We start from the raw sequence: 13,714 nt of genomic DNA, 5'->3' as shown, positions 1-13,714 counted from the left end.
TCAAACAGACTTTGCTCAAGTGCGAGAACCTCTTTCTCTCCAGCCACACAGGTTGCTAGAGCCAGACTGTCAGGTCGCAGAGGTCACGGGAACTCCCACAGAGCCAGACGGTCAGGTCACAGAGGTCACGGGAACCCCAGCAGCCAGCCATGAGTACAACGCCCTAACAACAGGCCCAAGTTCAAGCCTCTGTACCTTTAGTCAACAAACAGGGTACGGTGGTACCAGCTTACACCAAAGGGGTCGCTGTTCGACTCAACCTGCAAGGTGGTCAAACCTTACACCACACGCTGGGTTTCTTCCAATCCTCACCTGAATGTGTGGAACTCGGACTCACACTTGCAAACAAGCATGTCAAACACCAACACCTGTTCCAGCAATGTGATAACATCACAAAAACACACAATGTGATCGTGTACTGGAAGAAGGAAAAAGGACACTCAAAGTTACCAAGTCTAGACGAGGACTTTAAAGATCACACTGACACCCTTGCCAAAACTGGCACACTAAACAACATTCTGTGGTCACTCCCAACCCACCCACCCACATTCAAGGTTGAAGTGATTACACACAGCACAAGAACTTTACTAGCTAAACTGCCTACCTCAGAATCGCTTACGCAGGCTCCGTTGTCTACACAGACCAACATAGCGGACATGCAGGCTTCTGAAACCTTGATAATGACTTTGTTTTACCACCTCTCAGACCCCTCCATCCACCCTGGCAACCAGTCAACAGTCACTGACAACCAAGCCCCAGACCACTGCATGATACACAAACCATGCTGCGTGCACAGAACAATATTGTGGGTTGTGCACCGTCTGACATCACAATGCCAGGGCGTGTAATGCCACGGAGCAAAAGGGGGATAAGGCCAATATATTTCCATGACGCAGCATGTGCTGCACCACGCAGCACCAGAGCCACTGACACAACACTGAGGCAAGCGTCATGCCAGCAGCAAGATGTGGCAAAACATGGGCGAGGGCGAGCTAAACCCAGTCGCCGCCCACGAAGCAAAGAGACTGTCCTGTCCAACCAAAGACAGGCCTTGTTTGTTTCTTTCTCCCCTTTTCTCTCTCTCTCTCTCCCTATTATCTGTACCAGGATGCTGCTGTGGTTTGCCGTGCTGTGCTGTCAGCCAAAGAGAGGACAGCTGCCACCGAGAAAACCGCTGAGACTCCTGACTACCGATGACAGGGCACACTACCCCAGCACTGTAACCGAATACAGCTGTACAAGGTTCCGATGGAGAGAGGACTCCCTCACTCACACTGAGGCCGATGTCAAACACCTGTTCAGCCAACATGAGAAAGTGACGGTTACACAAATGGAGTTAGGTGGACACCACCACCGCTCCAAACAGTTCCCGGGAGCTTTGCTTAGAGCCGCTGCTGCCGCCAGAATGTTAACATTGTTATGTCCAGTGTCAATGCAGCGAACCAGACTGTAAACTCCTTGAAACCACTGTTTACTGTCTTCCAGAAGAACTTTACCCAGACTCAGCTGTTTACAGCATTAACAACAGCCATGCTGTGGGAGGTTAGCTCCTCCAATGACAGCCTAACCACGAGTAAAACCCCACCGTACATGATATCTTTAAGCCTTGTGTTAACTGTGCTGTCTTACGCCATCACCATGCCAGCTGACCTGCTACGAATGCACCTGGCCAACTCTCTGGATAGCGCCTTCCTACGGCACGCAAACCCCAAACAGGGAGAAGTGAACGTGCTCCTGAACCAACTCATCAGCGAGTCAAACCAAGTCTACAGACCTAAAGACATTGTCAGTGTCAGGATGTGGAAGAGCAACACCCACACCAAAACACACATTCCAAATGTGGTGGCCTACCACGACAGCAACACACAGCTGTACCTGGCCCCAAACATGCACATGTGTACTTTAACCAAAGACATTCATTATCTCTGCCTTAGCAAACCCTTCCTCAGACACAACTCTGAAGGAATCTGCGAGCTGCAACCCTGGGTCAGCGATACGCGCTGCCCTGCCGAAGCCAAGCCTCGTACACAAGTCACAGAAACGCAAGCAGAGATTGTGGGTAACAGATGGCTCGTCAACACTCCTGTGCGCTCAGCTATGCTGACCTACGACCAGCATGACACCGCCACCCGTGCCAACCTGCTGGACCAAGTACTGAAAGGTACCACCCAACACATTGACATTACTCCTGTCGATACAGCCCTCCAAGCACTGTCTCGACAGCCCATTCTGAACCAGTCATCTGCGGTCCTAGCCTGGACTGCTGCCGACACTGCACGGTGCATCTCCACCGTCATTGGTCCCGCCCTGACTCTTGGCGTGACCTTCATCCTATACAGGATACTCAACGAGATGCAAACCTCTACAGCCAAACTCACGACAACTGTGGCTGGAGGTCTCCGATGGAATCCCCGGAAAAGGGACGCAAAGTCAAAGACAATACCGAACCTCACCAAGCTGAATCCTCAGCTTCAGGAACCACCTGTCATCATGACCCACCTGCTGCATGACCATCACGATTCACCTGTCATCTGCCCATCCGGGATGATTGCCGTCCGATGATGTCCACACAGGGACTTCATCTGACGTAAAGGGGGAGATGTAACAGATATGCAGGTCAGCGATTCATGGGTTAAATTCTGTTTTATAAATTCAGACTGTTGGTACTAAATGCCAGCCTGGCTGGACTTAAACTATTTACGATGCCCATGCGAGCTTCAAAGAAGAAACGAAAACCCCCAACCCAAATTCTTCCAACACTGGAGACAAAGGAACTTTTCGTATAAGTTCCTTACTTTCATTTTATTATTAATATGTATTTTAATTATGTTTATGGATTGCATAAAATGGTTAATCCTTGTTATGTGAAGAGTATAAGTTGCAAGCTTATACTTTAGGAAATGTCTTTCCTCACTTTAACTTCCTCAAAGAGAGCCATGTCTCTGCAACCCCCACTTTTGCAGGTCGTAAAGTTTACGACCACACTGGAGAGGAGAGAAGCCAAATCTTCTCCCCAATGCATTCTATGGAATGAATTTGTTACCTGTTAGTTTTTATGCTGTATAAATGTATTACGTATTCCCTTTTGGTACATTTAGATGTTTCCCAACATCTGCAGTGTTATCATGTGTTAAGCAAATCTTTCAGATGTAGAATTACACATATTTAATGTAACTTCATGTTTTGATCACATATACCTATTATGTTTAGTCTTGTTCTAATCGTCATGCTTTGACAGACCCATTTATCTAGAGCAAAGTAATGAAAAAATGTATTTAATCTGGAATAATGAACTTGCTTTAATATTCCTGATGAAATCGGACAGGCCCTAAATCATCAGGGGTTTGTCTCAACCGAGACAAAGGAACTTTCCCTCCGCTTCAGATCGCGGACATTCATTGGATGCTCCCTCGAAAATGGGCGTGAACTATTTCAAGCTATAAGAATTGACCAAACAAGGTCCACCCTTCTCTTTTTGCTTCTTCCTCTTCCCCGTTCTCGGATACGCTGCTCTCCAACGTTGTTTCCGCGCGGCCATAGGCCGCGCTCACAGCGCGAACCCCCTCAGCACAGGGGCTGAGAGAAAAAGCCATTTTAATGGCTCCTTTGGAAGCTTTCGTTTCGTTCGTTTTCTTTTCTTTTCTTTACTAAAGTTTATTAAACTATTCGCCTCTCCACGCAAGGAAGACGAATTCTGGAACAATGTTTGTTGAACCTTTCAAATACCGCGCGAGGACAGAACAAAGGACCACGTGCTCCACGCTCACGCCAAGCGCAGCGTGCACGCGCGTCACATGGCCTCCGTTTCATGGCACATGGCTGTTTCAACGCGCAAGGCTCACAAGCTCGACGCCGATCTCACGCCACACTCACATGGGACACTTCTGCAAGTATCACTTTCTCTATGGAGATTTAAATGCTGGTTTAAAGTGTTGTTATGATCTGATTTGTTGTTGGCTTCTAAAAGTTACTGACTATGATTTTCATACCTGAGCTCATTCTGTGATCTCTCTCGCTTTCTACACTTCTCTCTCTCTCGTTCTCTCTCTCTCTCTCTCTCTCTCTCTCTCTCTCTCTTTTATTTGGATTCCGTTATGTCTCTTAAATGTTTATTGTCTGTATTTTCGTACGCATATTTTACTCTGTGTGATTTGTAGTTTGATGTATTACTAGTTGAATTATTAAAACTCATATATAAAATGATTGGCTTTGGACTCCACCCCACTCACATTACGAGTCCCTGAGATGTGTCTGATCTATAGCTACAAGCTCTAAATTTAGAAACTAAATTTATCATAAGGATAGGATAATATTTTCATGGCCAGAGAATACTTTTCCTTGAATTATAAAAAGTGATATCTCTATTGAAAACTGATAGGTCAATCTGGCTTGCTGGACAATCCACTGTTTGATCTGCAGTAATTTACAGTAAGAGATCACAATAATTGATATGAAGAATGTAATATTGACATATTAATGAGTAAATTACAGTGCCCTGTGATTAGTATTGGTATTGGCAATTGAGCTATTTTTCATAATCAATAAAATTAAATGTAACTGTCATCTGAGATATATATTAATCAAATTCTTGATTAATTATTCAAATTCCCTATATATCATTTGAGTTAATTACTATGTAAAACTCATTGTTGTTACAACTGAATATTATAATGCGTATTTGGCGTGCTGTCCGGGGAAGGGGCTCCGAGCTCGGGAATGGCCCGAACCTAGAGTACCCCCCAAAAAGCTAAAGAGCAGGAGGACAGCCGGCCGAACTAAAGACCCCCCCAAATGAGTGCCACGTTTGGCGGGCTGGCATCTCGAGAAAGGGTCTGAATGTTTGTCCAGTGGGCCTGTGATGGCGGCTCACTGTACCTGGACTGACGGGCCCTGCTGGCCTGCAACGGGGAGCAATTGTAATTTGGAGCGACTGATCAGGCGAGTTTGTGCCTTTCTCCGCTGTGAGACCATTGCTCGCTGGACCGAAAGAGAAAACAGGAAAGAGAGAAAATGAAAGCTTGACCGGGAGATTTTCTCAGACTGCGTCCGTTGTGAGACCAAATGCTCGCTGGACGAAAGAGAAAACGTAAGTGCTCTACCGGGAAAGTTCTCACTGCGTCCGCTGTGAGACCAAATGCTCGCTGGACAGAAAGAGAAAACAGGAAAGAGGAAAATGAGAGCTTGACCGGGAGATTTTCTCACACTGCGTCCGTTGTGAGACCCAATGCTCGCTGGACGAAAGAGAAAACTTAAGTGCTCTACCGGGAAAGTTCTCGCTGCGTCCGCTGTGAGACCAAATGCTCGCTGGACAGAAAGAGAAAACAGGAAAGAGGGAAAATGAGAGCTTGACCGGGAGATTTTCTCACACTGCGTCCGTTGTGAGACCAAATGCTCGCTGGACGAAAGAGAAAACGTAAGTGCTCTACCGGGAAAGTTCTCACTGCGTCCGCTGTGAGACCAAATGCTCGCTGGACAGAAAGAGAAAACAGGAAAGAGGGAAAATGAGAGCTTGACCGGGAGATTTTCTCACACTGCGTCCGTTGTGAGACCCAATGCTCGCTGGACGAAAGAGAAAACGTAAGTGCTCTACCGGGAAAGTTCTCGCTGCGTCCGCTGTGAGACCAAATGCTCGCTGGACAGAAAGAGAAAACAGGAAAGAGGGAAAATGAGAGCTTGACCGGGAGATTTTCTCACACTGCGTCCGTTGTGAGACCAAATGCTCGCTGGACGAAAGAGAAAACGTAAGTGCTCTACCGGGAAAGTTCTCACTGCGTCCGCTGTGAGACCAAATGCTCGCTGGACAGAAAGAGAAAACAGAAAAGAGGGAAAATGAGAGCTTGACCGGGAGATTTTCTCACACTGCGTCCGCTGTGAGACCCAATGCTCGCTGGACGAAAGAGAAAACGTAAGTGCTCTACCGGGAAAGTTCTCGGTGCGTCCGCTGTGAGACCAAATGCTCGCTGGACAGAAAGAGAAAACAGGAAAGAGGGAAATGAGAGCTTGACCGGGAGATTTTCTCACACTGCGTCCGCTGTGAGACCCAATGCTCGCTGGACGAAAGAGAAAACGTAAGTGCTCTACCGGGAAAGTTCTCACTGCGTCCGCTGTGAGACCAAATGCTCGCTGGACAGAAAGAGAAAACAGGAAAGAGGAAAATGAGAGCTTGACCGGGAGATTTTCTCACACTGCGTCCGTTGTGAGATCCAATGCTCGCTGGACGAAAGAGAAAACGTAAGTGCTCTACCGGGAAAGTTCTCGCTGCGTCCGCTGTGAGACCAAATGCTCGCTGGACAGAAAGAGAAAACAGGAAAGAGGGAAAATGAGAGCTTGACCGGGAGATTTTCTCACACTGCGTCCGCTGTGAGACCCAATACTCACTGGACGAAAGAGAAAACGTAAGTGCTCTACCGGGAAAGTTCTCACTGCGTCCGCTGTGAGACCAAATGCTCGCTGGACAGAAAGAGAAAACAGGAAAGAGGGAAATGAGAGCTTGACCGGGAGATTTTCTCACACTGCGTCCGTTGTGAGACCCAATGCTCGCTGGACGAAAGAGAAAACGTAAGTGCTCTACCGGGAAAGTTCTCGCTGCGTCCGCTGTGAGACCAAATGCTCGCTGGACAGAAAGAGAAAACAGGAAAGAGGGAAATGAGAGCTTGACCGGGAGATTTTCTCACACTGCGTCCGCTGTGAGACCCAATGCTCGCTGGACGAAAGAGAAAACGTAAGTGCTCTACCGGGAAAGTTCTCGCTGAGTCTGCTGTGAGACCAAATGCTCGCTGGACAGAAAGAGAAAACAGGAAAAGAGATAATGAGAGCTTGACCGGGAGATTTTCTCACACTGCGTCCGCTGTGAGACCCAATACTCACTGGACGGAAGAGAAAAGGTAAGTGCTCTACCGGGAAAGTTCTCACTGCATCCGCTGTGAGACCAAATGCTCGCTGGACAGAAAGAGAAAATGGGAAAGAGGGAAATGAAAGCTTGACCGGGAGATTTCTCACACTGTGTCCGCTGAGAGACCCAATGCTCACTGGACAAAAGAGAAAACGTAAGAGCTCTACTAGAACAGTTCTCGCTGCAAGACCAAATGCGGGAGATGCAGACAAGGCTCATGCAGGAGTGGACACTGTTGCGGCAGCGGGGAGATACAAAAAAGGCTCCTGCGGGAGCAGACACTGCTGCAGCAGTGGGGAAATCTGTGGCAGTGAGGAGGTACGGGAAAGGCTCCTGCGGGAGCAGACGCTGCTGTGGCAGTGGAGAGATACGGAAAAAGCTCCTGCGTGAGCAGATACTGCAGTGAGGAGGTACAGGAAAGGCTCCTGCGGGAGCAGACACTGCTGCGGCAGTGGGGAGATACGGGAAAGGCTTCTGCGGGAGCTGCGGCAGTGAGGAGGTACAGGAAAGGCTACTTGCTTTCGGCTGCTGTAGATATTGGCTGCGGGAAGAGTAAAAAGGGTTAGTAACATTTGATGGGGCAAGCAAAAAATGAATGGGTAGCCTACTGTGTTACCAGCTTAGCAATTGGTTGCCTGATTTGACAATTCCTCAAGCATTGTCCACATTATTATGTTACTGTTGGAAAGCATCTTTTCCTCTCATTTGGCCTCCGGGCTCTTAGGCGGTCTCCCGGGCGGATACGTTTGGAAGGCTGTTTTCACGTTGTTGTATGGACAGTCACCCCCCATTTTGCATGGAGACGGAAATTACATACCCAAAATAAAAATGTTTCTGCTCATGATTCTTTCTGACTAGATACATTATCGACGTTTGTCCATGAGCTGACACTTCAACGTTTTACCGTTCAGGAATAGGAATCGTATTCCTGATATAATTTACTAAATAACTGTCACTGAAAATATGTTTTATCGAAATATTGGTCAAATATCGAAGCCAGAGTCTTTAGACTTTCAATTGATGCACGGTTTATCCATATCAAGTCAGAGTGAAGTTTAACGTGCTGTGGAAGTGAACAATAATAAACTGGGGCCGTCGGCGATGCTTGCAAGCAAATGGGTTAATAGCAGTTATGTGCTATTCGCTTCTAAGTGGTTTCTAAAGATATTTACTTGCCTGTTTTTCATATTACGGTCCTGAAAAGGCGACCGTACGACCGACCGAAAACACGAGGGCAGATGCGTTTTACATGAATTTTGAGTGATCACTAAATAAGTCCCTAAATAATTTGGTCCTGCCAGAAAAAATGCATGGAGATAATTTTTTTTTTTTTTTTTTTTTTTTTTTTTTTTTTTTTTTTTAACTTATCATGGAACATTATTGTATCATTTCAGTGAGGTTTAAACGTGCTCGGTAAGGCAAATGTAATGTCTTGGACATTTCAGTGTGGATGAAGACTGGAAATAATGCCTTTGTTCGTGGTTAAATGTGGCATTATCATCTGACGGATCTACGTTTGTATCTGTAGTCCAAATCTATGCGCACTCCACACTCCAGATCAGCAGGTGGCGGTAATGCATCTTTACGCTGGTTTGCCAAAACCACCACAAAACACTAGTAGAAGATGGAACTGCGTCATGACGTCATTTAACAAACTTTAGCCGCGAACCTGCTTTAGATGCAACACTTTGGATGCCAACTGCCGTAAAATCCAATGAACCTGCTTTTAGAGTTTTCGCCTGAAAATGTGTTGGTTAACATCGCGCGGTCAAAACTGCAACTCGGCCGGAACGCCGGTGTGAAAGGCTGAGTCGCAACGGGAAGTGAGAGCCTTGTTGCCGTGAGAACTTGGGTGCGGCTCAGGCTGGTTGGATTCCAGCTCGAGGAGAGCTCGGTCTCGGGCGGCATGATCATTGTGTCGAGCGAGCGAGCTCGGAGCTTGCACGGTCTATTGGCCACGACTTGTGGCTTGACGAGGAGAGCAGCTGTCGCGATGACGCTTAATGCTGCTCAATGGTCGTGTTTGACTGGGTAGGAAAGATCGCGGGTCCGGCAAAAGCAGCAGGTCTTATAAATCCCCGGTGAAGCTCTTTTCGTTGGTACGAAAAATGGGTCCGTGGTAAGGTGACAGACGAAGCGAACCGGCATGCTGATAAACCGTCAATAGAGACAGGTAGGCTGATTCAGCTGTATTTATACCCTAAGGTTGATTATCTTGAGTGGTTCCACCTGTGCTAATTAGGTTAAGTATCTGACGTGCTTCTCCCGAACCTTGTTATAAAACTACATTTATTGAGTCAAACGTCATATTTAAAAGTTTGTTAATAGTGAGAATTGTACCTTAAAATTAAGTGTGACCATTCACATTAAGCATTTTCCTGAAAACATTTACGGTTGCTGACCAACTTTGAGAATCACTCATTTAATGCAACATACTTAAAACACGTGATTTTCAAAAATTGCTGCGCAAGTAAATAAGTAGAGAGAGCGGTTGTATTATGAATTTCTGAAAAATGTATTGTGTCATCCCAGACATATGCTAACAAAATACAGTCCAGGATACACCCTTTCCATTTCATTTAAAAAACACATGACATATTTGGTATATGTGATCAAACCTGTTTTCCTGCTCCAGATCGTTGAGCACTCTCTCAAGCTCTCCCTTCTCTTCAGTCTCCATTGAGATGAGGATCTGAGAAGGGCTCTGCGGCTGACTGAGAGGAGAGCCTTGATTCAGACTCTGGCAGTAGTGCTGGATCAGCAGATGCTCATCATCCCTACAATAACAACAACAACAACAGCACTCCATTTCCTGTTCACTACATCACATCCATTGTCATAAGGGTCCATTTTTGGAAATTATACATCATCTGAAAGCTGAATAAATAACTTTTCCCATTGATGTATGGTTAGTATTGGACAGTATTTGGCAGAGGTAAATCCTTTTGAAAATCTGGAATCTGAGGATGCAAAAAATATTGAAAAATTGCCTTTCAAGTTGTCCAAATGAAATTCTTAGCAGTGCATATTACTAATGAAAAACTTTGTTTTTATATTTTTACAGTAAGAAATTTACAAAATATCTTCATGGAACATGATCTTTACTTAAAATCCTCATGATTTTTGGAATAAAAGAAAAATGTATAATTTTAACCCATACAATGTATTTTTGGCTATTGCTACAAATATACCCCAGCAACTTAAGACCAGGATCACAATTATCATTTGCTGCCTTAAACTGCTAATAACAGAAAAATACATCAGCTCAATTAGCTTGTGAGCAGTAAGCTGGTCTAAAAACAATCCTATTGTCTTAATACCACAAAGAACTGCAGCATAAGAGTATTTACACGTAATCGTTTTATAATAATTCAATCTGAGCGTACTGGGAAAATGACATGGGTTCATTACTGATCTCCACTGTTTAGTGTAGAGTGGAAAGAGCTTATCGGAGACATTTATTTTAATTTATTCTAAAATGATAATTTATCTGAAATGCCAAGATTTTTAGAGGAACTCTTCCAATGAAAAAGCACTTTCACAGACACATTTGCCCATTTTTAAGTTTAAAAGTTGATGTTTTTAGGCAATCACAGGGTGTTAAAAGTATGCAAGGTGTAAGTAGGTCAGTTTTGGGTTCTACGCACACTATTAGATTGACTTACGGTATAATACTAGGTACAGTAGAGTGTAAAAGAGTTGCAAGCTCACATGCTTTCATTGGGCGATACATTGTCATTCACATACGAGCCATTTCGGTTCTCCATTTCAGCTAGCCTGTGAAAACACAATATCATTCTGTATTCATTCATGAACAGCTCATGCATGTGCATTCGTTCATGTCAGTAAGGCAGCCACTGTTCCAACTTACGTGCTTAACATTAACACAAATGCATTTATTTATTTTTTTGTTACCAAACAGTCATATTCAGAAATGCATATTCTGTAATCAGGTTAAAATACACATGGTATAAATGGCACAGCAACATTTCTATTGTAAGACACATTTGTACCATTGCACGGTTTACACCATCACATTACCCAGCCAGCCCTAATGCGATGCAAGTCTGCTCTCTTAAATATTCAGTCACACGGCAACACCAAAATAACCATGCTTAAAAAAGACCGACCTGCTAGCGTAATGCTCGATGCGTGAGTGGGTGTCATCATGGGAGAGTTGGGGGGAAGATGAGGGCCTACCAGTGACAGAAGAGCAAAGGTCAAAAATCACGGATGAACTAAATATAGCAATATTATATTATAGAGGAAGAACATTTTATTCAACTTTGATCATTACTATACAAATTAAACAGGGTTGCTATAAATCCGACAGAATCAAATGTAAGGATATAAAACAATAACATTAACCAGGAATTACTATCCCACTATGATTTTAGTGACATACCATCTGTTAAGATGTATAGTTTATTGCAACTTCTGATTTGGCCAAAAAAGCAAACCTTTTTCACATTATATGATGCTGAATATATGCAAATGAACAATATAATGTAACAGTGTGGGGCTTGTAATATTGTATTAATGTTTCTAAAAGAAGTTACATGTATTTGATGGTAAATCCAACACATACAGTATTTAATTAGTCTATTTAAATAAATAATTAGTCTACTTGAAAAATTCAGTAAAAACAGTAAAATTGTGATATATAAATTGTTTTCCCATTTTAATATATTTTTTAAATGTCACTTCTAATTTGTTTCTTATGTTCTTATCAATGTTAAAAAAAATTGTGCTGCTTAATATTTTTGAAGAAACCTTGACTTTAAGGATTCTTAGGTCAGAATTTCTTTTATATGAAAATATTTAGTAACATTATGAATGTCTTTTCTGTCACTTTGCTAAATAAAGTATTCATTTCTTATTTAGAAAACAACAACTGAGGCCAAACGTTTGAACTGTAGTGTATGTTACAGTGATTTAACAAAGATAACCCATTTTAAAAGAGTGTCTACACCACAGTAACATGTTAGTCTAGCAGATGAATGGTGGAAGCCATGGGATGGACACATTCCAAAAGATCTCACAGTCTTGACAATGGAAGGTGAGTGTTTCATGGAGAGTTGTGTATAATTTCATATAAAAAAGCAGAAGATTGAGTTTTTTAGAGTGATAAAACGGCTATACGATTTTCTTAAATTTGCTGGCCAATAGAACAATAGACACTGCACTGATTTCCATCTATGTGGATGAAGCATCGTGCAATAAGAACTGACGGAATTGTAGAAACTCAATTCTGATTTACTCTGCCATTAGACTTTCAGATTTGAATTTCACTAAAACTTGGATGATCAAATGCACTTCATTTTTAAATTAGGAATGTGTGTCATATTGTAAGTGTGATGTGAAAATCCTGCATTGGCTTGCATTACGTGATCCAGTAAGCAGCTTGTGGTGGATGTGCGTGAGCATGTTGGTGTGTGGATGTACTCACGGATGGTCAACAGGCCAGAAGTTGATCAGTGTAACAGGACTGCAAGACAAAAAAAAAGATGTAATGATGGACAGGACGAGTAGATGCATTGAAAGCATGATAATGACATGATTGTTAAGAAGCCCCAAACACACAAACCCACTGATGTGACAAGACAGTTCAGTCCTAACAGCATTTTCTTTTAGTGATCATGATGTCTCTTGCCAAAAGTTTTTATTTTATTTTATTTTAAATAGGTTGATTCAACATTGCTGGTTGTGTGTTAGGATTGAAATTAAAAAAGGGAAAACATGCTGTAAGAATAATGCGTGTGTGCATTTAGCACAGTTTTACTATTACTCTGACAGACTGCACACATTTGCAGCTGCTCCTCTACAGGGGGAAAAATAATTCCACGGCATAAACACTCCTACTGTGAACACGAGTAATGATCAATGCACACAGTAAAGCAGAAAACAAATCCAAGCAAAACTCTTGCAGCTGCAATCTAAGGTTTGCAAGTGTTCAGAGTCATCTTTATTTGTCTCGTTTGCAACTGTTTGACCAGGTTAAATTGTTTTATTTAGAGTGTTTCAGATGAAATCCAGCTTGTTCGTCATGTCAGCATACACAATTTAAAGAAACGGTTTACATTTTCCACCAAGAATTTAGCATTTTATGGCATTTTTGGCTGATGAGCTTTAGCAGCCAAAATGTAGGTGATTTATTTTTTTCAATTTTGAACAACCCTTTTCAACTACGAGCCTGCTATGAGCCACCTTTCTATTTAAATGTGTAAGAAGTAACCAAGTATTGATTTCCAGGACTCTGAAATTTTTCTTGCTGTAAATACATCATAAAAAAATGCATCAATGTCATTATTAATGAAAACAAAAACTATTACAAATACTTTTTAATAATTCAAATAAAGCTGAAATAAAGTTAAAAATTAAAAAAAAAAGTTATTTATGGAAAACTCTATTTAAAAGATATTAGTTGTTTTATCTATCAATTGCCCATGTTTTAATAAATAAGAAGCAAATATATAGCAGACAATGAAATAACCTTAGGGTAATTGACAGAATTACTAAAAAATATTTTGCTTTATATATTTTGATTTATGAATATATATGCATAGTTCTCATCAGTCGGAAATACAGATAAACGCTTTCATTTGTTGTATTTTTTATCCTGAAAGAAAACAGAACAAACAAAAGAGCGAATCATACCACAGTCTGAGGTTGTGCTTCAAGTCGAACGCACCCATTTTTAAATCGTTCACGGCTGAGCATCGCGAGAGGCGGATCTGCGCCAGAGCGCGCATTTGTAAATGAGCTGCACAAAGTCAAAAAAACAACAACCCTGGATAGCCTAGATTAGGCCCATATTCACAA

At 42.8% G+C, this 13,714-nt stretch overlaps 1 protein-coding gene across 2 annotated transcripts in view; it reads right to left on the bottom strand.

The window, feature by feature from the left end:
• Positions 1-8,249: 8,249 nt before the first annotated feature.
• Positions 8,250-13,714, bottom strand: part of LOC113044349 (dystrophin) — an 88,182-nt gene continuing 82,717 nt past the window's right edge. The window contains exons 71-74 of one of the 2 annotated variants that reach the window (XM_026204268.1): positions 12,342-12,380; positions 11,023-11,088; positions 10,604-10,669; positions 8,250-9,669 (exon numbers count right to left, since the gene is read on the bottom strand). In XM_026204268.1, the coding sequence (XP_026060053.1) occupies positions 9,468-9,669; positions 10,604-10,669; positions 11,023-11,088; positions 12,342-12,380 (373 nt within the window). In that variant the 3' untranslated portion in view covers positions 8,250-9,467. The remainder of the gene's footprint in view (positions 9,670-10,603; positions 10,670-11,022; positions 11,089-12,341; positions 12,381-13,714) is intronic. The other variant, XM_026204269.1, reaches the window with a different exon arrangement.

Source organism: Carassius auratus, chromosome 26 (assembly GCF_003368295.1).
Source record: "Carassius auratus strain Wakin chromosome 26, ASM336829v1, whole genome shotgun sequence".
NCBI lineage: Eukaryota > Metazoa > Chordata > Actinopteri > Cypriniformes > Cyprinidae > Carassius > Carassius auratus.
The sequence above is the reverse complement of the archived record's forward strand: the minus strand, read 5'-3'. Positions and strand labels throughout refer to the sequence as shown.